Here is a 23122-nt window from a genome sequence, read left to right as displayed (position 1 = left end):
GCAAATATGTAAGGCGGCCACATGGTCATCTCCGTCCACTTTCTATAATCACTATAGACTTGACCTTTCTGCCTCCTCTGATCTCATATTTGGGAGAAGGGTTCTACAGGCTGTGGTCCCTCCCTTACATGTCTAGTTCTCTGTAATTCTCTTGTTGTGCCGTCATGGGTGACAGAAAAACACGTATATTACTTTCCGGTAATGTGTTTTTTCGGAACCCATGACGGCACCTTTACATTCCCTCCCTATCACTATAGTGTTCACCTTCCAGTTGGTGGGTGTTGAGTATTCACATGGGTGAAATTTTGTTTATGGTTAATAAAATTATGTGCTCTAACCGGAGAGTCCTCTCATGCTCTCTAATCCACTGAGGTGGAGAGAGGCGCCGCCCTTTTTATCTTGAAGGTTTCCTGTCCTTGAAGGGCGGATCCCCTCTCTCTTTGTGCCGTCATGGGTTCCGAAAAAGCACATTACCGGTAAGTAATATACGTGTTTCATCTGTATAGTCACTTATTATAAGTGACTTATGCTTTGCCGTCTAGACAGGAGCTGTGGTATGTGCGGATCATGAACTGGAGCAGTTCTGCTTGGTCAGACACTGCCATTACACAGTACATAGCAAGGGCACATATATAAGATTATCTCAGCATATAAACCTTTTTAATGCATCCAATTATTCAAATTATTATTCCAAGGTCTTTTAATTTAAAATTTACTTTGTTCATGGGACAACCCCTTTAATATAAATATCTGAATGGGTTCCAAGATGTGAATGGTGAGCAGATAGATTGTAAATGTGAGCTGTTTGTCCTATTGGAGCCAACTTTACAGAGTTACTCTAAAACTACCTCCATATAAAGGCTCATACGGGGTGTTTTAAAGATATTTGAACATCTAGTTAGGTCACATTCTTAGACACTAATAAAAATGTATTTGCTCAGCTGGAAAGGTAACACTGCAGGTATTGACACTACTAGACCGGGATCAGGTAAGCTCAACGTGCTGTAGTAGTATATGTTCCTGGTAATTACTCTTCTTTGTTATTCAGAATCCTCTTTTATATGGCACTGGCTCAGACTTTGTTTCGACTTGTCATTCTGTCTTTTGTAGTAATTATGACATAACCACTCCAGAGAATTACAAGGCAACATGAGGTTGAAATGTGAGAGGTGTCACATTCCTATAGAGATTAACTAGAACACCGAGAGTCACCGCCATTCTAAAGCTTTCTTTTTCATTTTAATATTTGCATTCCAGTAGCACATGTTTTGTCACACCCTCCTCTGATGTTTCCTGCGTGAATACATCTATAGTCCTTTGTTTTCGTTTCCAAAAGCTTGTAGCAGGCAGTGTACAGTATGTGATCACACTGGTTCCAATGCCAAGGTTAAAAAGCACCTGTGCCAGGAGGTTTCTCCTGAGCTGAGCGGAATGCACAGAAGTTAGTACATTTACAGGGATTAAAAATGATCTCTCAAGGATAGTATTTTTTTTTTTTTGCCTAGTTCAGGTTTGTATCAGAACTTCTCTATGTGGTGGATTCAACCCTAAGTAGGCAGCATGCATAAATAAATGTTGGCTGAACACAATAATTTTGAAAGGACCAGCCTACCATCTATAGGGGCATCCCAACTTTCCCCTACTACAGATGTCAGGGAAAGATGAATTGGACATGTTCAATTTAAGCATGTCCTATATCAGGGATGTCAAACTTAAACATACAGAGGGCCAAAATGAAAACTTGGACAAAGTCGCGGACCAACCAGTATACAGTATAATGGCCCCCCCCAAAGTCCTCCATACAGAACAATAGGCCCCACATAATTCTCCTTACAGAATAATGGGCTCCACCTAATTCTCCATATAGAATAATGGGCCCCACCTAGTCCTCCATACAGAATAATGGCCCCACAAAGGCGTGGCAGTTTTGGCGTCGGGGGCCAAATATAACCACCCTGCGGGCCAGATTTGGCCCACGGGCTGGAGTTTGACATGTATGCCCTATATGTTGTTCTCATAAAGAACAAGCCATTGCCAGAGTTGTCTGAGAGCGCTTTATACCCCTCTATTGTGAACATATGCATATTCAGCCAAATCAAGCCAGCATGCATATATTGGGGGATCGGGAGGAATAACTATTGGCCAATCAAGCATTCAGCGCTACATATTGAACAGATGACCACCATACTTGTAGATATCTCTAGAGTTTATCAGGTTTCGGGTTACCCTTTTATTTGCGTTACTAGAACATAATTGCACTGTGTAAACATGTCTGCTTGTCACAGCTATTATGCGGGGCTTAAAATCCTCATTGGTCTGCAGCACATTGCTTTGTGTAAATGGGGATTGCTGCTGAGAACATGGAAACTGTATCGGGGCAAATAATTACAGTAAGATCATTCATCCCCCATATAGTCTGCACATAAAGATGATTGACGCAAGTAAATGGAAGAATAATGAGCTGTGATTGATCTGTTGATCTCTGCACTTGTTAGGGGCAGATTATTTGCCTAAGGCCACAGCCCCACTATCAGTGTTTGGTCAATATTTTTTCTCAGGAGTGGGAGCCAAAACCAGGTGAGGAACAATCAGAGAAAAGGTATAATAGAAACAAGTCACCAATTCTGCATTCATCACCCACTCCTGGTTTTGGCTCCCACTCCTGAGAAAAAATACTGACCGAATACTGATAGTGGGGCCGTGGCCTGTGTAGAAGGACCCTTATTTAACAAGTGTCTTATTTTACTGAAGTGTCTAATGATAACCACATAGATTACTATATACTTTTGTTCTGGGTTGGATTGTAGTGTAAAGTGCTGCAGAGCGGTAGTTGCGACCGAGCTGCTGTCCGGTTGCGCTCTGGCACTTTACAGACAAGGGGTGTCCCAGTCCCAGTGTACTGTAGGGCGTGGGGTGCATCACACTCACTTGTAGGCTGCAGGTCTCCGCTGCCTCACACAATGCGTGGGACACCAGGTTCTGTGCAACAGTCAAACTTTTAGTAAACAGTCCAAGTTCATCAGGTGGGATAGGGCACAGCAATTTAGACTTCCTTCCTCCTTAGCACAACTCCTCTTCTGTTCTTCCACACGTTCATTCTGGACTACCCCCAAACCTGCTGACTCCATCAGCCCCAGGGATTTGTTGTCCACTCCAGCAGTGCACCCGGGACCGGCCATCTGCCACCACATAACTCCATGTCCACCGACCGAGTGATGTCGGAATACCAAGCCCGCTCCATGGTACCTGGCCTGAGCCCTAGGCTCCAGACACTGTTGGAATGTCGTATCTCCATTTGGCTGCCCACTGCCCTGAATGTTTGGCCCATGATGCCTCTAGCAACCCACCACCCCACCTGACCTTGAACTGTCCTCCGCACTTCACTGGCTGACACTGAACTCCCTCTAACCAGGAAGTGCCCCCTTCTTATCAGCACTAGTGCCCACCCACTGAGCTAATCCCAACCATACCCATTTCCTATCTACATGCTAACCTGTTCTATTTCCCATGCTGCCCTAAGCTTATGTTTATGCTATATTCACATTATGCTCAAACATCTTATATACTGTACATCATCACATTACATTAGACACTCATTACTTCACATATAAAACCACACAACTGTATTTACATAGTGCGTCTGTTGCCTTCAGGGGCAACTGGGTAAGACAGTCCACATCCCTACAGTAGGATCTTACAATAGCTTGTTCCAAAGTACTCTATCTTCATTGTAGTACCAAACACTATAGGTTTGCTTCCATTGCATAGGAAAGGTCTATCTCTGCAGTCTAGCATTTAGTGGGGATGATTTTTTGAGTTTCACCGATGTCAGATGTTCTGGCCAGGAGAAGCCCCTTCTGCTACCTCAGTGTACTGTACATATGCTATTCCTAATAATCTCCTTGCACACTGCATGTTTGGTTCAGCCAAGTGTTCCTAATAGAGAGGGGAGTAAGCTGCTGCCGGCGGTGGCTTATCTTCCCCTGAGCAGGCCAAATGAATGTTGCTTGAACATGTCGTTATACGGTCTGCCGATCCCATCAAAGTCTGATGTGAGTGTCCTCATTTTAGGTTATCATGTACAAGAAGACAGATTATCTCACAGGCTGAAATCTCATGTCTCAGGGAATCTCTCACTCAAAGCTTCTCGATCGTACTACATCTGGACCTCTTTCCCCATAAATCTAATTCTATGCAGTGTTTTTATTTTGGATGGAAACCTATCGAACACTCTTAAATTAGACTCCTCACAACCAGAAACTGCTCTGAACACAAGGATGGCATGTCATCATCTCATTTTCCATTCATTGTGAATATCCTCAGGTTTTATTTGTCTAAATGTCCCAGTTTAATATCCTCAATGAACCAAGGTTTTTTTATGAATTACATTAGCTGAAATAAGCCCTTTTTCTCACTGTGTTAATTTACAGAATCTACTGTGTGAGGATCACATTAATACCAGGGACTAGCACCAAAATGAAAACAACCTTATTGCCTGAGATAGAAGAGCTTGGCTGTTTCATCAGTCTATTTCCCACTTGTACTGTAGATTATTGTTTTGTTGGGTCCCCTGATTATATCCACTATTATTATTCCGTTCTAAGTATTCCTGACCCAGCCTCCGTTTTTTTAATGATTTTTTCCCAACTATGTAGTCATTTCAATAAAATTCCCAGGAACGCATTCTAATTTGGGAGATATATTTACGTCACACATGTCCAAACTCTGGTGTGCCGGCCTAATCTGGCCTTCAAGGTGATTAATATTTGGCTTGTGGTGCCAGGGACTATGTGGAGCCATTATACTGTATAGAGGACTATGTGGGGCCCATTATACTGTATGGAGGACTATGTGGGGTCCATTATACTGTATAGAGGACTATGAGAACCATTATACTGTATAGAGGACTATGACCATTTCTAGTGGAGAATATCTCCTGTACATGCAGAGTTCAATGAAGCAGGCAACAATATTTTATATTGTCACTTTCGAAGGATTCAAACAGAAAAAAATGTAATATGCCTCGCTCTAAAATCTAAGGCATGTAGATACATCATAAAAGCCCCATGTACATCTATAAGCGCCCTATTAGTGCTCTAGAAAATGGAGCATATGCATGGCTGGCTACATTTGGTTGCCGTCAGCTGATCACTAGCTATGCCTCTTGAACACCTCATACACATGCACACTCTGCTTAGCTGATCATGCATGTTCTAAAAAGGGGGAGGAGAGTAAACTGCTGTCAGACACCTCTGGTGGTGGCGGCGGCGGCTTACTTCCCTGAAGAACAAAGAATAGGGCATGTTGAAATCCAACTGCCCGATCATTCATTGGGAAAGTCTGCACACCTCAATCCACATTAGATGGCTGGGCTTAGTGATGGAATCAGCTGATGTTATTCTGATGTATATGGTCAATTATATTTTCTAGACTGCATGAGTATGTGGCACCCCAGGGGTCTGGTTTCCACAGTAACAGCAATGTTATGTCTGAGAGCAGGTGGGAGGTCTCTTGGTCAGGAATCCTATGCATGCCACACCTCCTGCCCAGTCCTGGGAGGGGAAGAACTTCCCCTATATAAACCTGGGGCTGAGACAGGGTTAGAGAGTTCAGAGGGAGAGTGCAGCCAGGAGGGCTGACAGGGAGCTGTGGCTCCGGCTGGGCCCAGCTCCTGGGCCATGCCAGAAGTAGAGACAGAGAAGAGAAGCAGCTATGGGAAGAAACAACAGGAGCTCTGTGGGAGCAGTGTTACAAGGAGTCAGGGGCTGGCAGCTGCAGAGCTCGCCCTGACTGAGAAGATTTCTTACCGGACCCGGAGTCCGAGGCTGTGGGGACTAACTCCTACCCAGCAGCAGAATCCGTCAGGCAGGGGATTTCAGGTCCTCTGGCCAAGAAACCCGAAGGCACGGTCACACGCATGGGACCAGCACCGCCGTCGTGGAGCGGAAGCTACTAGAAGGCCCCGAGTCGCCGGCCATACGGGTGAGCACCACATGGTACACTCAGGGACGTGGGCTACTTATACCCGCTTCTAGCAAGGTAGCCAGAAGAGTATCGTTAGTTTGGGAGGCCTACAACTCCGCCTGGCCAGGGGAGATCCCATCTGCTCAAGGACTGACCAGGCCCCAATCGCTAGCCAGTACTCCGGGAGGGTCTATCGTTGTCACCAGTAAAGACCCTGAACTACACCGTACCGTCTCCGAGTGGTTCCTGCTACCCCCATCATCCACGTCGGCTGCCCTGAGGCCATACCCCTCCCGTTGGGGGTTATACTATCACGCTGCACAATCCTACCACCGGCCTCAGCGGTCTGCCCTGCAGCAGCAGCTCCTTAGCTGTACTCAACGGGTGGCGTAGTCGTCCAACATCTACTGCTAATAGACTCGCCACTTAGTTTGACTCCCTGGGCACGGACCGGGTCACCGCCACGAGACTACAACCCTCAACAGATCCGGCTCCGGGTAAGCTCCCGCGTGCGCAACGCAGCGCGACACAGGCCCAGGGGCGCGTCAACTTTTGGCGTAGTCGGCAGGATCTCGTGCCCGCAACCACCGGGTACTGCGTGCCTGAAAAAGACTGTTCAAACTTACCTGTGGTGAAGATTCCCGCCATCCGGCGCCATCTTCCGCTTCCTTCCCGCCATCGGTGGAGTTTTCCCGCCATCCGGCGCCATCTTCAGCCTTCTTCCCGCCACACGTGGAGTTTTCCCGCCATTGGACGCCATCTTGAGGACGCCGCGCGGGAAGAAGAGGGGCGTGGACTCCGAAAGCGCGCGAGAACTGAAGCCCCGCCTCACGTCCGGACGTTGCGTAAGGTCCTGGAAGGAGCCCAGCAGACGCCGACGTCACAGGAGCGCGACGGAAGGTCCTCAACCCTGACGATCCACTGCGGAGCCGCGGCCTACGGAAGAGGATCATCGCAAGGTAGGCCACGGTCCACTAGGGGGGAGAAGGATGTCTGATACGGAGGAGAGCTTCACCGCTTCAACCCCCGCCAGCGCCACCGCTGTTGCGGTCATGCCTTTCACCATGCCCTATATCCCGGGGGCAGCCTGGCTACCCCAGTACTCAGGGGAGTCACATACCCTGCATGACTTTAGAGAAAAGCTGGATAGCCTCTTCCAGGTGTACCCCCTCACAGAGGAGCAAAAAGTGAGCATCCTGGTGGCCCAATTAACCGGGGCAGCCCAAAGGGAGGTAAAGTCCTGGCCACCTGGGAGGAGGACTGTCGCAGAGATACTAACCCAGCTAACCGAGGAGGAGCTGCAGTACTACCAATACGAGGAAAGCCAAGAGGACCCGGACGGGTCTGAGGACTACCCTCAGGAGGGAGCACAAAGAGGACATAGCTACTGAAGGGAAGTAGCGTGAATAAAGAGCTGTAAATAGTTACCCGTAAGGGTACAAGGACTGCTGCTAATTAAAATATGGTCCCCGTTGGGATTAGTGAATTGTTCCCCATGTGCCCCTATCTTAAACCAGGCTGAGGACTGTGAGCAGCCATTCCTTATCCCCACTGGCCGAGGACTGAGAGCGGCCATATCCTGTAAATAATTATGTGTTTCTAGTTATTTATAGGAGTCCTTGGTGGATTTACCGGGAATCCTTGTACATGGTTGGAGCGTAACCTAGGAATGGACTAAAGACTGTTAAGGACTCGGGGCAGGACAGACCCCTACCTGGTTACGTCTCCCTGTTTTGGTGAAATGGACACCTTGCTTTTCTTCAAAGACTGCACCCGGTTGCGGACACGCCGTAACCATCTTTATGTGTTTTTCTTATTGTATTATTATTGTTTATACCTTGTTATGTTTTTCTAAAAATATGTTTAGTCCCGGAGTAATAATAATAATATAATAATAATAATAGTTTATTTTTATAGCGCCAACATATTCCGCAGCACTTTACAAATTTTAGGGGGGACTTATACAGACAATACAGAATAAGCATATCTCATATCGAACGGAGTGAGGGCCCTGCTCGCGAGCTTACAGTCTATGAGGAAGTGGGGGAGACACAAAAGGTAAAAAGTACATATATTGTATAATGCAGCCTTGATATACTGAATAGGATGAATAAAAATACATGGACTGGTCGCCAGCCAGTATGTGTGCAGTCCTGACAGAGGCTTTTATGTGCATGGTTGGTTTGAACCCGAAGTTGAAGAAGATTTTAATATGGGGGAAAGCTGGGATGGACAGAGTGTGTTTAGGTGATACGCCAGTCTAAAGAAATGTGTTTTTAGGGTTCGCTTGAAACTGTGGGTATTGGGAATTAATCGAACTGTCCTGGGTAGTGCATTCCAGAGAATTGGCGCAGCACGCGAGAAATCTTGGAGACGGGAGTGGGAAGTTCAGATTATGGAGGATTTTAGTTTCAAGTCATTTGCAGAACGGAGGGCACGTGTAGGGTGGTAGACTGAGACAAGGGAGGAGATGTAGGGGGGTACTGAAGCATGGAGCGCTTTGTGGGTAAGCGTGATAAGTTTAAAACGAACTCTATATTGGATGGGCAACCAATGCAATGACTGGCACAGGGAAGAGGCATCTGAGTAGCGGTTGGCGAGGAATATGATCCTGGCTGCTGCGTTCAGGACGGATTGGAGAGGGGAGAGTTTAGTAAGAGGGAGACCGATTAGTAGAGCGTTGCAATAGTCAAGACGAGAATGAATAAGAGCGACAGTAAGAGTTTTTGCCGAGTCAAAGGTGAGAAAAGTCCTGATTCTTGAGATGTTTTTGAGGTGTAGATGACATGAACGAGCGAGTGATTTGATGTGAGGAGTGAAAGAAAGATCTGAATCAAAAATGACCCCAAGACAGCGGGCTTGTAGCTGGGGAGTAATGGTTGAGCCACAAACGGAGATGGCAATATCGGGCACAGGTAGATTAATGGAGGGAGGAAAGACGAGTAGTTCAGTTTTTGACAGATTCAGTTTTAGGTAGAGGGAGGACATAATGTTAGACACAGCAGAAAGACAATCACTGGTCTTTTGTAGTAATGCAGGGGTGATGTCCGGAGCAGAGGTGTATAATTGGGTGTCATCAGCATAGAGATGGTACTGAAAACCGAATCTACTGATTGTTTGTCCAATAGGAGCGGTGTATAAGGAGAAAAGAAGGGGGCCTAGGACTGACCCTTGAGGAACCCCGACAGTAAGAGGAAGTAGGGAGGAGGAGGAGCCGGCAAAAGACACAGAGAAGGAGCGGTCAGAGAGATAAGAGGAGAACCAGGAGAGAACCGTGTCCTTGAGGCCAATAGTGCGGAGCATAGTGAGGAGGAGCTGGTGATCCACAGTGTCAAATGCTGCAGAGAGATCCAGGAGAATCAGCAGGGAGTAGTGACCATTAGATTTAGCTGTTAGTAGATCATTAGAGACTTTAGTGAGGGCAGTTTCAGTAGAATGTAAAGAGCGGAAACCAGATTGTAAAGGGTCAAGAAGAGAGTTGTCTGAGAGATAGCGGATTAGACGGGAGTGGACCAGGCGTTCCAGGAGTTTAGAGATAAAGGGAAGATTGGAAACAGGTCTGTAGTTGGCCGTGCAGTTCTGGTCGAGGGATGGTTTTTTAAGTAATGGTTGTATGCTGGCGTGTTTAAAAGAAGAGGGAAAGATACCAGATGAGAGGGAAAGGTTGAAAATTTTAGTTAGGTGAGAGGTGACAGCTGGAGCAAGGGACTGAAGGAGATGTGAGGGAATAGGGTCGCTGGTGCAGGTGGTAGGGCGAGAAGATGCAAGGAGCCTGATCACTTCATCTTCCGTGACTGGTTCGAAGTCAGAAAATGAGCAAGATACAATGTGGCGGGGGGGAGCATGCATAACATTTGGGGATTGGGAGAAAATTTCCTGTCGGATATGGTCAATTTTTTCTTTGAAATAGTTAGCCAGATCGTCAGCGCTGAGGTCGGTGGTCGGGGCCTGTGCTGTTTGATTGAGGAGAGAATGAAACGTGTCAAAGAGTCGTTTAGGATTATTGGAAAGTGAGATGATGAGGTTGTTAAAGTAGGTTTGTTTGGAGAGGTGAAGGGCAGAGTTATATGTTTTCAGCATAAATTTATAGTGGAGGAAATCTTCGGGCAGATTTGATTTTCTCCACAGCCGTTCAGTGCACCTGGAGTACCTCTGGAGAAGACGTGTTTGAGGCATGTTCCAGGGTTGTCGCCGTCTATGCCGAATTGTTCTTTGTGTAGGAGGTGCGGCTTCATCCAGGGCGCATAGCATTATTTTGTTATAATGCTTCAATGCAGATTCGGGACATGAGAGGGAGGAGATTGGGGCCAATGATGATTGCAACCTTTTTATAAATTTCTGGGTGTTAATGGCGCGTAAATTTCTATAAGTGTGGACGGTGGGAGTGTCTTGAGTAGAGTCACAGTTCTTGACAGAGAATGAAAGAAGATTATGGTCAGAGAGTGGAAGGGGAGAGTTAGTAAAGTCATGTACTGAGCAAAGCCGGGAGAAGATCAGGTCCAATGTGTTCCCGTCCTCATGTGTAGGAGAATTAGCAAGCTGTGAAAGGCCGAAGGAGGAGGTTAATGATAAAAGATGCGTGGCAGATGGGGAAAGAGGATCGCCAATTGGGATGTTAAAGTCTCCCATGATTATCGTGGGGATGTCGCAGGATAGAAAATTTGTAAGCCAGGCAGCAAAGTGATCCAGGAATTGACGGGGGGGACCTGGGGGGCGATAGACAACCGCCACTCGCAGGGAGAAGGGCCGGTAGAGTCTGACTGTGTGGGCCTCAAAGGACGGGAAGATAAGGGAGGGTACAGGGGGGATAACCTGAAAAGTACATTTTGTTGAAAGAAGCAGACCAACACCTCCACCTGATCTGTTGTCAGGTCGCGGGGTATGAGAGAAATGTAGGCCACCATAGGAGAGAGCTGCAGCGGCGGTGGTGTCCGACTGCTGGATCCAGGTTTCAGTGAGAGCCAGAAGGTTGAGGGAATTAGAGTACTAAATTTCACTAGGGGGGAATGTGACACCCCAGGGGTCTGGTTTCCACAGTAACAGCAATGTTATGTCTGAGAGCAGGTGGGAGGTCTCTTGGTCAGGAATCCTATGCATGCCACACCTCCTGCCCAGTCCTGGGAGGGGAAGAACTTCCCCTATATAAACCTGGGGCTGAGACAGGGTTAGAGAGTTCAGAGGGAGAGTGCAGCCAGGAGGGCTGACAGGGAGCTGTGGCTCCGGCTGGGCCCAGCTCCTGGGCCATGCCAGAAGTAGAGACAGAGAAGAGAAGCAGCTATGGGAAGAAACAACAGGAGCTCTGTGGGAGCAGTGTTACAAGGAGTCAGGGGCTGGCAGCTGCAGAGCTCGCCCTGACTGAGAAGATTTCTTACCGGACCCGGAGTCCGAGGCTGTGGGGACTAACTCCTACCCAGCAGCAGAATCCGTCAGGCAGGGGATTTCAGGTCCTCTGGCCAAGAAACCCGAAGGCACGGTCACACGCATGGGACCAGCACCGCCGTCGTGGAGCGGAAGCTACTAGAAGGCCCCGAGTCACCGGCCATACGGGTGAGCACCACACGGTACACTCAGGGACGTGGGCTACTTATACCCGCTTCTAGCAAGGTAGCCAGAAGAGTATCGTTAGTTTGGGAGGCCTACAACTCCGCCTGGCCAGGGGAGATCCCATCTGCTCAAGGACTGACCAGGCCTCAATCGCTAGCCAGTACTCCGGGAGGGTCTATCGTTGTTACCAGTAAAGACCCTGAACTACACCGTACCGTCTCCGAGTGGTTCCTGCTACCCCCATCATCCACGTCGGCTGCCCTGAGGCCATACCCCTCCCGTTGGGGGTTATACTATCACGCTGCACAATCCAACCACCTGCCTCAGCGGTCTGCCCTGCAGCAGCAGCTCCTTAGCTGTACTCAACGGGTGGCGTAGTCGTCCAACATCTACTGCTAATAGACTCGCCACTTAGTTTGACTCCCTGGGCACGGACCGGGTCACCGCCACGAGACTACAACCCTCAACAGATCCGGCTCCGGGTAAGCTCCCGCGTGCGCAACGCAGCGCGACACAGGCCCAGGGGCGCGTCAAGTATCTTCTCTTTGCTATGCTTTATAGTATTTCCTGATAAAAAAAAAAGTATAGATTTTTTTCTACTCTAGGCGTTGATTCAGCATTTGCGATTTATTTTGTCATTTTTTGTTTTTTTTCCAGCTCTGGGTAGGCTGCACCCTCATAGCTTACAATGGGTGCTAGTTCCTATGGAGCTGACCTTTTTGATCTGTTTAGAATGCAACGGATAAAGAAAGGAACTGTACACCAAAAGGCACTGAAAAATGCTTCAAACATAATTATTATTAATTTCTCATGACCGTTATTCACAAACCACTAGGTACAGAGGTATATAGCAACATTTCAAGTATAACACCCTTCATCAGGGGTATGAAAAAGAAGCATTGGACATATACTTTAGGAGTTCCAGGGTTCAGGGTGAGCTTCACTAGGAGACCAACTGAGAAACTATTCAGTATATATTCACACAGCACATGTGGGATATACTGGTTTGTTTCCTCATGTTTTGTTTTTTTTTGCGCCAAATTCATCAAAATATAAAAATGCTCTTTATTTTTGACTTTAACCATTTTTTGCACTAAAAAGTCACAAATCTTGTAAAATGTCACGCAGTAGTCTTCAAGATAAAAACCAAAAAGACAACTTAAAAAATGGGGCAAATTTCTGGAGAAGCAACGATGATGAATCAGGTCTAAGTGTTTTCACAGTTATGTTTTTCTGTAGTTGTGTAGATTTATATAGAGGTACAACCGTTAAAGGAGGTTGTAGAATTGATAGGAAATAGGAGGCCCTTAGAAGAATTGAGCTCTCTAAGATCTACTAACCCTTCTCCAATGGCATTGCTTCAGGCATGACATAGTCTGTCTTTGCTGGTACTACAACTCTCACAGGGTGGAAGAGGATTGTAAAATGGTTGAACCATTGGTACTTAATCCCAATGTAAAGGGTCTAAAGCATGCATTGTTTTTCACTTTCCCTGGTGGATGAAGCATCTTCATCTGGTATTCACAGACACCTTCAGATTTCTCTTTAGGCATGAAGACAAATATTGGCATGCAATCCTACAGCGGAGTAAAAGCCCTGTCACACATAACGAGATCGCTAGCGAGATCGTTATTGCGTCACGTTTTGGGATTGCTGGGGAGATGTCAAACATGCAGAACTTTCCAACGATTTCGGCCGCCCCAGCGATCTAACCAACGATCTCGACGGTCGTTGGGACGCTTTCACACAGCAGCTATTTCAACGATCCACACCTTGATAGGGACTGTACTGTGTCAGAAAGGCGTACATAAAATTACTTTTCCGCGCCCCTCTAATCTCCAATTGGTGGACGCTGCTACGTTCTGATGGGGTGGCCTTGGTTTAACACTGCGTCTCCGGTCAGATGGGATCTCTACTGCGTCTCTTAAAAATGGAAACTCATTTGAGACCCCAAACAATACCTACCTCGCTAAAGATGCCTGATTTCTTCAAAGTGGAGTCACAGCCGGAGAACGCTGGTGGGATCTGAAAAAAACAAGGACGCAGTAGCGACCACCAATCGGGGACGAGCAGCGCAGAAAAGTCCAATTTATGCACTCCTACATGTCTCAGTTCTGAATCGCTAACGAGGTCGTTGATAAGGTGTCAAATACAGCGATGCACACTGCCCAGCGGGAGCGCAACGACCCAGGAATGGTCCAGGAAGCTTTGTAACGATCAGCGATCTCACAGCAGGGGCCTGATCGTTGCTGCCTATCAGACATAACGAGATCGCTAGCGAGATCGCTATTGCGTCACCAAAACCGTGACTCATTAGCGATCTCGCTAGCGATCTCGTTATGTGTGATGGGGCCTTTACCTATTCTCATGCAGACTGCGTAAATAATACACAAAGTGATTAGCCTGAAGGACATAGACCTGCTACAAAGAAATGCCGTAATGCTTTATCAATGTGTAATGACCTAGGTCTCCACCACAAAGGCCGATGGGCTTTCTAGACCTGCACATGTCTAATTTTCCTGGTTAGACAATCGCATGAATGCTTGACTTAAAGGGGTATTACAATTTCACTAAATAATGGTTATCCTCTGTATGATGAAAAGTATCAATTCAGCATTCATTTTTCACATTCTAAAAATCAGCTGTGTAATCCTCACAATGACCGGGACTGATTGATATCCACTAGAAGTAAGCAATGAAGGTTCCTATTGAACGATCTTGAAACCTTTAAGGAATTGATACAGAAAGTATATTGGAAAATTATGAACATTTATTCTTCTAAAACTTTAGGAGTTAGCAGCTCTAATGTGATTAAAGGCGACCTGTCAGTCTACTCACTCTTTGCCGTGCGGAGAGAAGTCTTCCAACAACGGTGCCGGATAAGTCTCGTGTGTCCCTATGGTCCCCAGCCGGATGTTTAAACTGATTTTTTTGAAGTGCTGTAGCATTTCAGGGAAAAAGAAACCTGGCTGCAGTGGTACGGGCCGATTCTGATTCGTGTTGACTATTTTTGGGCAGCATAAATGGACTGACAGCTTCCCTTTTAAAGTAAAATACATCCGTATATATAGTTCAATGGAACGGGCCCCAATTTTGTTTCAGATTTATGTGCAATCAAATTCAAAATTTCTACCTTCTTCTATATGATATAGGGGGCAAATGGAGTACAATAGAGGGCTCAAGTACTTTTGTGGAGGCCCTATTACGACTCCATATAAAATGAAGCCATAATAATGCTGTGTGCACAAGTCCTTAGGATAATGTTCACCTACTGTTGCCATTCTATGGTCTACCTAATCCTGTCTGGATTATTAAATTTAATCTTAAAGAGAAGCTGTCAGCACGATTTTGCATTTTATAGTAAAGGCATGGCCATTATGGTGCTGTTATAAAGATTAGATACCTTTTAGTGAAGAAATAAGCTTGGTGGTTGTTCTTTAATCAACATTTGAAGTTTGGGTATAATAAGTTGCATTGGGGCGGGTCTGCGGGTAGGCTGTTGGGTTCCTGCCCCGGCCCCTCTGCCAGCCTCTGGTGTCTGTATCTGCTTCCTGTTTGAAAGTTTGTGTTGGCATCGTTCTCGCCACAGACAGGCTTGTGCAGATCGAGCTCCCGGCAGTCTTAAATAAAATGGTGCCAGTGGCGGTGCATGCGCAGATTGAGATTTCAACTCAGCAACGATCTCTATTTGCACATGGTCCAGCACCATTTCATTGAAGACCACTGGGAAATTATTCTGCGCAAGGGCTGACCGTGATGTGGATGGTGCTGGGGCCAACTTTAAAACAGGAGGCAGATACAGACACCAGAGGTAGACTCCTGCCCCAGCCCAACACCCTACCCACAGTCCCGCCCCTATGCACCTAAACCTTATTACACCCCAACTTCAAATGCTGATTAAAGAACAACCACCAAGCGGATTTCTTCACTAAGGCCATGGCCCCACTATCAGTATTTGGTCAGTATTTTTTCTCAGTGGGAACCAAAACCAGGTGAGGAACAATCAGAGAAGAGGTAAAATAGAAGCAAGTCACCAATTCTGCATTTATCACCCACTCCTGGTTTTGGCTCCCACTGCTGAGAAAAAATACTGACCAAATACTGATAGTGGGGCCGTGGCCTAAAGGTATCTATTTAATCTGTATAACAGTACTATCAAATGCAAAATCCTGCTGACAGGTTCTCTTTAACGAAAACTTTTTGGAAATCCTTTTTTAAATTTCCGTTTACCTTTTTTGCATCATAAATCCTACACCGAAAATATATAGATCATATATCTCCCCATCTGTTTTTATCAGGCACCACTAACCTTTCATGTCTATAGTCTAAATTCTGACGTTGATAATTTAGAAACCTCCATATTATATGGATTAGTTACATTAGTATGTAGCTAATTTCTCCATTTCTTTCATTTCATATTTAATACTAACTAGGGCTAATTGTTATACCAATTTATTTGCTGGTGAAGGCAAACTTACCGTAAGATTAACCATGCGGATCAAAAGCAGAGACCGAACAAAGCAGTGTAATGATAGTGCCTTGTTTATTGGGATTGTCTGGCAGATAATGGGACCCCCGCCAGGAGATGCACACCCTGCTTCTTCTTTTTTTTATACTTGTGTATTCCCATGACATACCCCCTTACCAGTTACTTTGGCAACCATAGAAAATTGCTTGTGCATTAACACTTTCCAGGCCACAAGGAATCAGTACTGATGGACTAAACTAGAACAATAGGTGGTATGTATTTTCTAGTAATCTGTGCATAAATGTCTTCTCTTTCAGTATTTTTGGCTGCTTGTACTCTCGAGAGGACTTGTAGGTATTGGAGAGGCCAGCTATTCAACCATCGCTCCCACCATCATCGGAGATCTGTTTACCAAGAACACCCGCACGCTTATGCTGTCTGTCTTCTACTTTGCTATTCCTCTTGGAAGGTAATCGCTGTTACATGAAACATACTGTGCTGAATATGAAGAGTGTTCACCAGGGACTGTTCTTAGTCAGCACAACCGATAGGACTATTTATAGTCCTGACACTCAGGGTGCAACCACTTTCCATACGGAGCATGCATTGTACATGGGTCAGTGCTGTGTGGTTTTGTCTTTCCACATTAACCCATTGTTCTATATATTTTTTTAAAGTATGTGAAATAAGCATGGGATTTAAAAGGATGAAGATGAACAGTGTCAGACTGGGGTGCCAAGGGCCCACCCGTAACCAGCTCCAGGGCCCCACTTTTCAGCTACATGTAAATGTGACATTATCCTCAATCATACATTTCTATAACCATGAACTGGGTAGATTGTTACATGAATAAGATGCTGCCTTTGTCTGTACATAGTGATTCAAGTATATAGCCTTAAGTACTGCTCATACAAGAGGGTGGTAGCCCACTCTTGCACAGGGCCCCACCGGAGGATTCTTCTGTGGGCCAGTCCAAGCCTGAACATTAAATGGTTAAGTCAATGTTAAAGACATTGGACTTTCGTTCCCCTTTAAATTTGTGCTAAAACTGCAGAAGCAAAAAACAAGCGATGTATGGTATATATAATGCCCAGAAACATTATTTTAAAGGTTCTACCTTTAGCTTTTTTTCAGTCCTTAGGCTTTCCCTATGTAAAAGTAACAATATCAGTATTACTTGCCCTCAACCACTGCAGCGCTGCTTCTCTGCTTTTGTCCCCGGTCTTGGTTGACATAGCTGCAGCAGTGACGGCATGTTTACAGCACGAAACTGCTGCAGTAATCACTGGACTCATCGATGCTGTGATGTCTACTCAGGCATGACTGCTGTATCGAAACCATGTCTTCAAATGGGGTGTAATGCACTGCTGTGCACATTTACATCCAATCGTAAACAGATATTCACAAAATAAGTTATTTCCTGTCCAGCAATCCTGAGATCGGGGCTCTGGAACCCAAGAACTGGGCTCTGCAGCACAGTGCTGAAAGGAGCAGAGATGTGCATGCTCGACCACCACTCCATTCATTGCCTATGGGACTGCTGAATGGCACAGAGGTCGAGCATGCACATCTCTACTCCATTTAAGATGGGGCTGCAGAGCCCCATTCTAGGGAATCTAGAGCACCAATCGTAGGATTGCTGGGGGTCCCAGCGCTCACACCCCCAGGAAGCAGCAAGTCCTATGGTCTCCTTTCCCATTACCGTTCAGATTGTAAACCCATGAGGACAAGGTCCTCTCCTCTCCCCCTTCGTACCAGTCAGTCAATTTGTTTACTTAATGTTATATGTATGTAATCCCTTTTCACATGTATAGCACCCTGGAATTAATGGCGCTTTATAAATAAATAATAACAACTTGTCTTCCAAGCTAAGTACTTATTAAAAGCAATAACAGGGCTTGGCATGCATATAACAATAAGACAATGAGATTATATAACCGTGACATAAAGACATGTGTATATAATGAGCAGTTTATAACATAAACCTTATTTCCGTTTGTATTTCCCCAAATGCTATCAAAATGTATATAAAAGTACCGTAATTTAACCATAAAATCATTTGCACATCTTAAAGGGGTTGCCACTACTCTGACAATCCTTTCTGATTCCCCATGTTTCCCCCCAGTAAAATTATTACACCTATACTGCTCTTCAATTCTGGCGTCGGCACTAGCTCTCCCGGGGATCGCGTGACATTGGCCTCAGGGATTGAGTGACAATTGTAGCGCCCCGAGGGTTCGGCCGCTACAGGGGTATTGCACCTCAGTCCAGAGGTGTGATATTCCACTCCCGGGTAAGGATGGAGTATGGACCAGTGCTCAGTTAGCTGCATACAGCACACACACCCCATTTCCGAGGGACAGCTCAACGGTGCTCCCACTAGACAGAAGTGCAGGCACGACCGACTATGTCCCTGCCTGGAGTGGGGAGGGGGGTGGAACACCCAGTGCTGTAGGGGCAGATAGGGGTTGGTTCCTGAGCGTAGATAGGAGCTCATTGGTTGCTGGTCACCTGGGCTCATGGTCAGAGGGAGGTATAAAAGGTGGGCACCATCTTAGAACAGTGTTCAGTCTGTGAGGAGAGGAGAGCTGACAGGGAGCAGCAGCTCAGGCTGAGTGCTGCTCCAGAGGCAGGCCTAGAGAAGAGGCCGGAGCCTGAGAGGAGAAGGAGAAGTGGGCCTGGAGAAGAGGCCAAGGGAAGGAGGAGAAGACAGAACAGGAAAGAAGGAGAAGAGAGAGAGAAACAGAAGGGCTCAGGAACAAGAAGGTAGAAGGGACCCTAAGAACCCACGAGAATCCAGGGTGAAGGGTCAGGCAGATTAAGGGTACCGGATCCTAAGTTGGTGGAGGAGAAACTACCCTCAGCCAAAGACCGGTCGTCGTGATAATTTATTGGTGCGACACCTCATCAAACCTGCTAGGAAGGCACCATATAGGACAGCGGAGGACGGGGCCCACGTTTACCCGCACAAGTCCGCGGCAGCTGGACAAAAGTGGGTCACTGGTGAGGCAGGCCAGAGAGAGGATTAAAGGGGGTCCTGTGCCATGCTCCTGAACTGCCTGGGAGTTGACCGAGCCCCTCACCTGGTGGACGCAGCACGGCTCGGGCAGTCATTCCCTGCAGAAGTGACTTGGATATTAACCGTGAGTAAACACCCTGGACTGCAGTACGTTGTCTGTGTGCTCCTTCACGCCTCCAGCACTACCGGTACTGGGACCCTCACCACCATCACTCCCACCATCCACTACACTGCCCTGGGGCCGCACTCTTCCCGTGGGGAGTCACACCATCCCAGCTGCATTCATCATCGGCCCCAGCGGACTGCCTTGCAGCGGCGGTTCCTAATAACCGCAATCCACGGGTGGCGTAGTCGGACATTATCTAAAGCAAGTAGCAGACTACCATCGGTCTGACCACCCTGAGCCGCGGGACCGGGCCGCCACTACTACTCCCAGCGTCTCCCTATCGCCCGGATCCGCGTGCCCCACGGCCCAGGGGGCGAGTCACAATCAGCGTTCGGTGCTGCGCTTTCAACTCTGGATGGATGTGATGCGTCCGAAGGCGGGGAAAGTGAAGCCAGCACTGATTGTATTGCAAAAATTGAAGCAAACAGATTTTGCTGCGTTTTTGATGAATAAAACTAACTTTATTAAACATGTATTGTAGACAAATCACACATGTAATCCACAATGAAAGTGTAGTAAAATCAGTGTTTTGAACACAGCATTTTTACTGCCAAGAGAGCAGGTTTGGGCAAGAACAAGTAAAAAAAGCTATATATTTATATATATATATTACAGTGTACTGGAATATCCCTTGCCCAAAACTTACATAAACCAGCATGGAGTACTCCCACGATGGCTTACTTTTGCACTCTAAGGCCCTAGACCTGGTGGCAGCTAGCTTCCTGTTGGCCATTTCCTATAATAAAGTGGCACGCTGAGATCATTTCCTCACAAATGCGTAGGACATTAGTAGTCGACCACTTATCGCTGTAAATACCTGCCAATTGTGTTTAAGTCCTTATTCTCTGTCATTGCAAACTAAAAATGCATAATATTAGCTTTTTACATAAATAGTTAACTATTAAGAAATAATTAAAATATTTTTTTATATAGGCTGAAAATAGTAAATCTTTATAAAGCTGCTTCACATAATCTTGTAGTCTGTATATAACCCCTTTAAAGCCCAAGACGTACTAATACGTATCTGCGCCCTGGGCTTTAAGAGCCGGAATACGTATTGGTACGTCTTTCCGATCGTGCCCGCACACAGGCTGTGCGGGCGCGATCACCGCCGGGTGTCATTTGATTGTCACAGCTGACACCCAGTGCTATGTGCTGGGAGCGGTCGATCGCAGCATTGCGGTGGCAAGGGGAGGTGACCGCGGTACTCACCTCTCCTGCCGGCCTCCAGCGCTGTGTGCCGCGGCTTCCCGGATGTTGCCATGACGGCCCGATGTCATGACAACATTCGGGTCACCAGACAGCAGGAAGATATTTTGGTTATGCGCAGTGCTTGACCAAAGTATCTTCTGCATCTGCAGCGCTGACAGCCTGTATAGCACAGGGATGGTGCTCCATCCCTATGCTATACAGACGATCAGAATAAAAAAAATGAAAGTCCCATAGTGGTACAAAGTATAAAAGTAAAAAAAGTGTCAGAAAGTGGAAAAAAAAATTGCAAAAATATAAAAAAAATAATCCACCAAAAATAAAAATATAATGTACCCATCAATAAATATTATTATAAAAAAAACAATAACAATAAAAGTACACACATTTGGTATTGCCGCATCCGGAACGACCTGACCTATAAAATTGTCTCACTAGTTAACCCCTTTAGTGAACACGGTAAAAAAAGAAAATAAAAACGAAGCAAAAAACAATGCTTTGTCATCATACCGCCAAGCAAAAAATGGAATAACACGCGATCAAAAAGACGAATGTAAATAAAAATGGTACTGCTGAAAACGTAATCTCATCCCTCAAAAAACAAGCCGCCATACAGCTCCATCATAATTTTTTCTATAAAATAGCTTTTATTGTGTAAAAGCGCCAAAACATAGAAAAAACTATATAAATGGGGTACCGCTGTAAATGTACTGACCCGAAGAATAAAGCTACCTTATCAATTTTACCACACGCGGAGTCCTGAATTGTTGGTTTTTATTTATTCTGCCTCCCAAAAATCAGAATAGAAAGCAATCAAAAAATGTTGCGTGCCTGAAAATGGCACCAATAAAAAAGTCAACTCATCCCACAAAAAACAATCCGTCACACGACTCTGTCGGCCAAAATATGGAAAAATTATAGCTCTCAAAATATGGCGATTTATAAACTAGATTTTACAAAAAAATGCGTCTTTTAGTGTGTGACAGCTGTCAGTCATAAAAACCCAATATGATTCTGGTATCACTGTAATCGCACCGACTCGAAGAATAAAGATGTCTAATCACTTATACCACACGAGGAACGGCGTAAGAAATAAACTCTCGGGTTGGGCTTGGGCTAGGGTTAGGGTTGGGGTTGGGCTAGGGTTGGGGTTGGGATTTTTTTCAAAAGTTAAAAAAAAAAAGATGACGATATGGCGACTAGTGTTGAGCGCAAGTGCTCGCTACTTGAGTTTGCATCAAGTGCTCAGGTATGCACTGAGTATCGCGGGTGCTTGAGTGACATGCTCGAGTCTCCGCCCCATTTGCTTCACGGCCAAAAAAACCTTGCGGGGATTGCCTGCCATGCACGAGCGATCCCTGCATGTTTTTTATTTTTTGGTGTCTAATAACCGTGAAACATGCGAGCGGGGACTCGAGCATGTCACTCGAGCACCCGTGATACATGGTGCATACCTGAGTACCCGATGCAAACTCAAGTAGCGAGCACTTGTGCTCAAGACTAATGACAACTTATTCAATATGATGACCTAATGTTATCAAATTCTGTGTCGTACCTCTGGGTTCAAAATGTTCACTATACCCCTTGATAAAATCCTTGAGGGGTGTAGTTTCCAAAATGGGGTCACTTGTGGGGGGTTTCCACTATTTAGGCACATCAGGGGCTCTCCAAACGCTACATGGTGTCCGCTCTCGATTCCAGCCAATTTTGTGTTCAAAAAGTCACACAGTGCTCCTTCCCTTCTGAACTCTGCCGTGCGCCCAAACACTGTATTTTCCCCATACATGGGGTATTGGCGTACTCAGGAGAAATTGCACAAAAGTTTTTGGGGTCCATTTTCTCCTCTTACCCTTGTGAAAATAAAAAAAAAAGTGGGGCTAAAACATCATTTTTGTGGAAAAAGTTTGATATTTTTTTTAATTTTTATTTTCACCGCTCCATGTTATAAACGTCTGTAAAGGACTTGGGGGTTCAAGGTGCTCACAACACATCTAGATAAGTTCCCTGAGGTGTCTAGTTTCCAAAATGGTGTCACTTGTGGGGGGTTTCCACTGTTTAGGCACATCAGGGGCTCTCTAAACGCAACATGCCGTCCGCTAATTATTCAAGCAAATTTTACAATCAGTCAAATGGCGATCCTTCCCTTCCGAACTCTGCCGTGCGCCCAAACAGTGATTTTCCCCCACATAAAGGGTATCTGCTTACTCAGGAGAAATTGCACAACAAACTGCATGGCACAATTTCTCCTGTTACCCTTATGAAAATGCAAAATTGGGGGCTGAAAAACATTTTTGTGGGAAAAATGTGAAAATTTTATTTTTACGGCTCAATGTTATAAACTTCTGTGAAGCACCTGGGGGTTCAAGGTGCTCACCACACATCTAGGTAAGTTCCCTGAGGGGTCTAGTTTCCAAAATGGTGTCACTTGTGGGGGGTTTCCACTGTTTAGGCACATCAGGGGCTCCCCAAACGCAACATGGCGTCCGCTAATTATTCAAGCTAATTTTACATTCAAAAAGTCAAATGGAGCACCTTCCCTTCTGAACCCTGCCGTGCACCCAAACAGTGGTTATTCCTCACATATGGGGTATCTTCATGCTCAGGGGAAATTGCACAACAAATTTTGGGGTCCATTTTTCCTGTTAGACCTGTGAAAATAAAAAAATTGGGTCTAAAATAACATTTTTGTGAAAAAAGTTAAATGTTCATTTTTTTTCTTCCACATTCCAAAAATTCCTGTGAAGCACCTGAA

General features: G+C 45.9%; 1 protein-coding gene across 5 annotated transcripts in view; it reads left to right on the top strand.

Moving 5' to 3' along the window:
* Positions 1–23122, top strand: part of SPNS2 (SPNS lysolipid transporter 2, sphingosine-1-phosphate) — a 174485-nt gene that overhangs the window by 98491 nt on the left and 52872 nt on the right. For all 5 annotated transcript variants that reach the window (XR_012282928.1, XR_012282934.1, XM_073665187.1 and 2 more), the window contains exon 4: positions 16294–16445. Coding sequence is in view for 3 of the 5 variants with exons in the window: in XM_073665187.1 (XP_073521288.1) it covers positions 16294–16445 (152 nt within the window). In the remaining 2 variants the exon portion in view is untranslated. The remainder of the gene's footprint in view (positions 1–16293; positions 16446–23122) is intronic.

Source organism: Phyllobates terribilis, unplaced genomic scaffold, assembly GCF_046119375.1.
Source record: "Phyllobates terribilis strain yellow unplaced genomic scaffold, ASM4611937v1 Scaffold_2__4_contigs__length_985480577, whole genome shotgun sequence".
Taxonomy (NCBI): domain Eukaryota; kingdom Metazoa; phylum Chordata; class Amphibia; order Anura; family Dendrobatidae; genus Phyllobates; species Phyllobates terribilis.
Note: the sequence above shows the minus strand (reverse complement) of the source record. Positions and strands in the feature narration are given on the sequence as shown.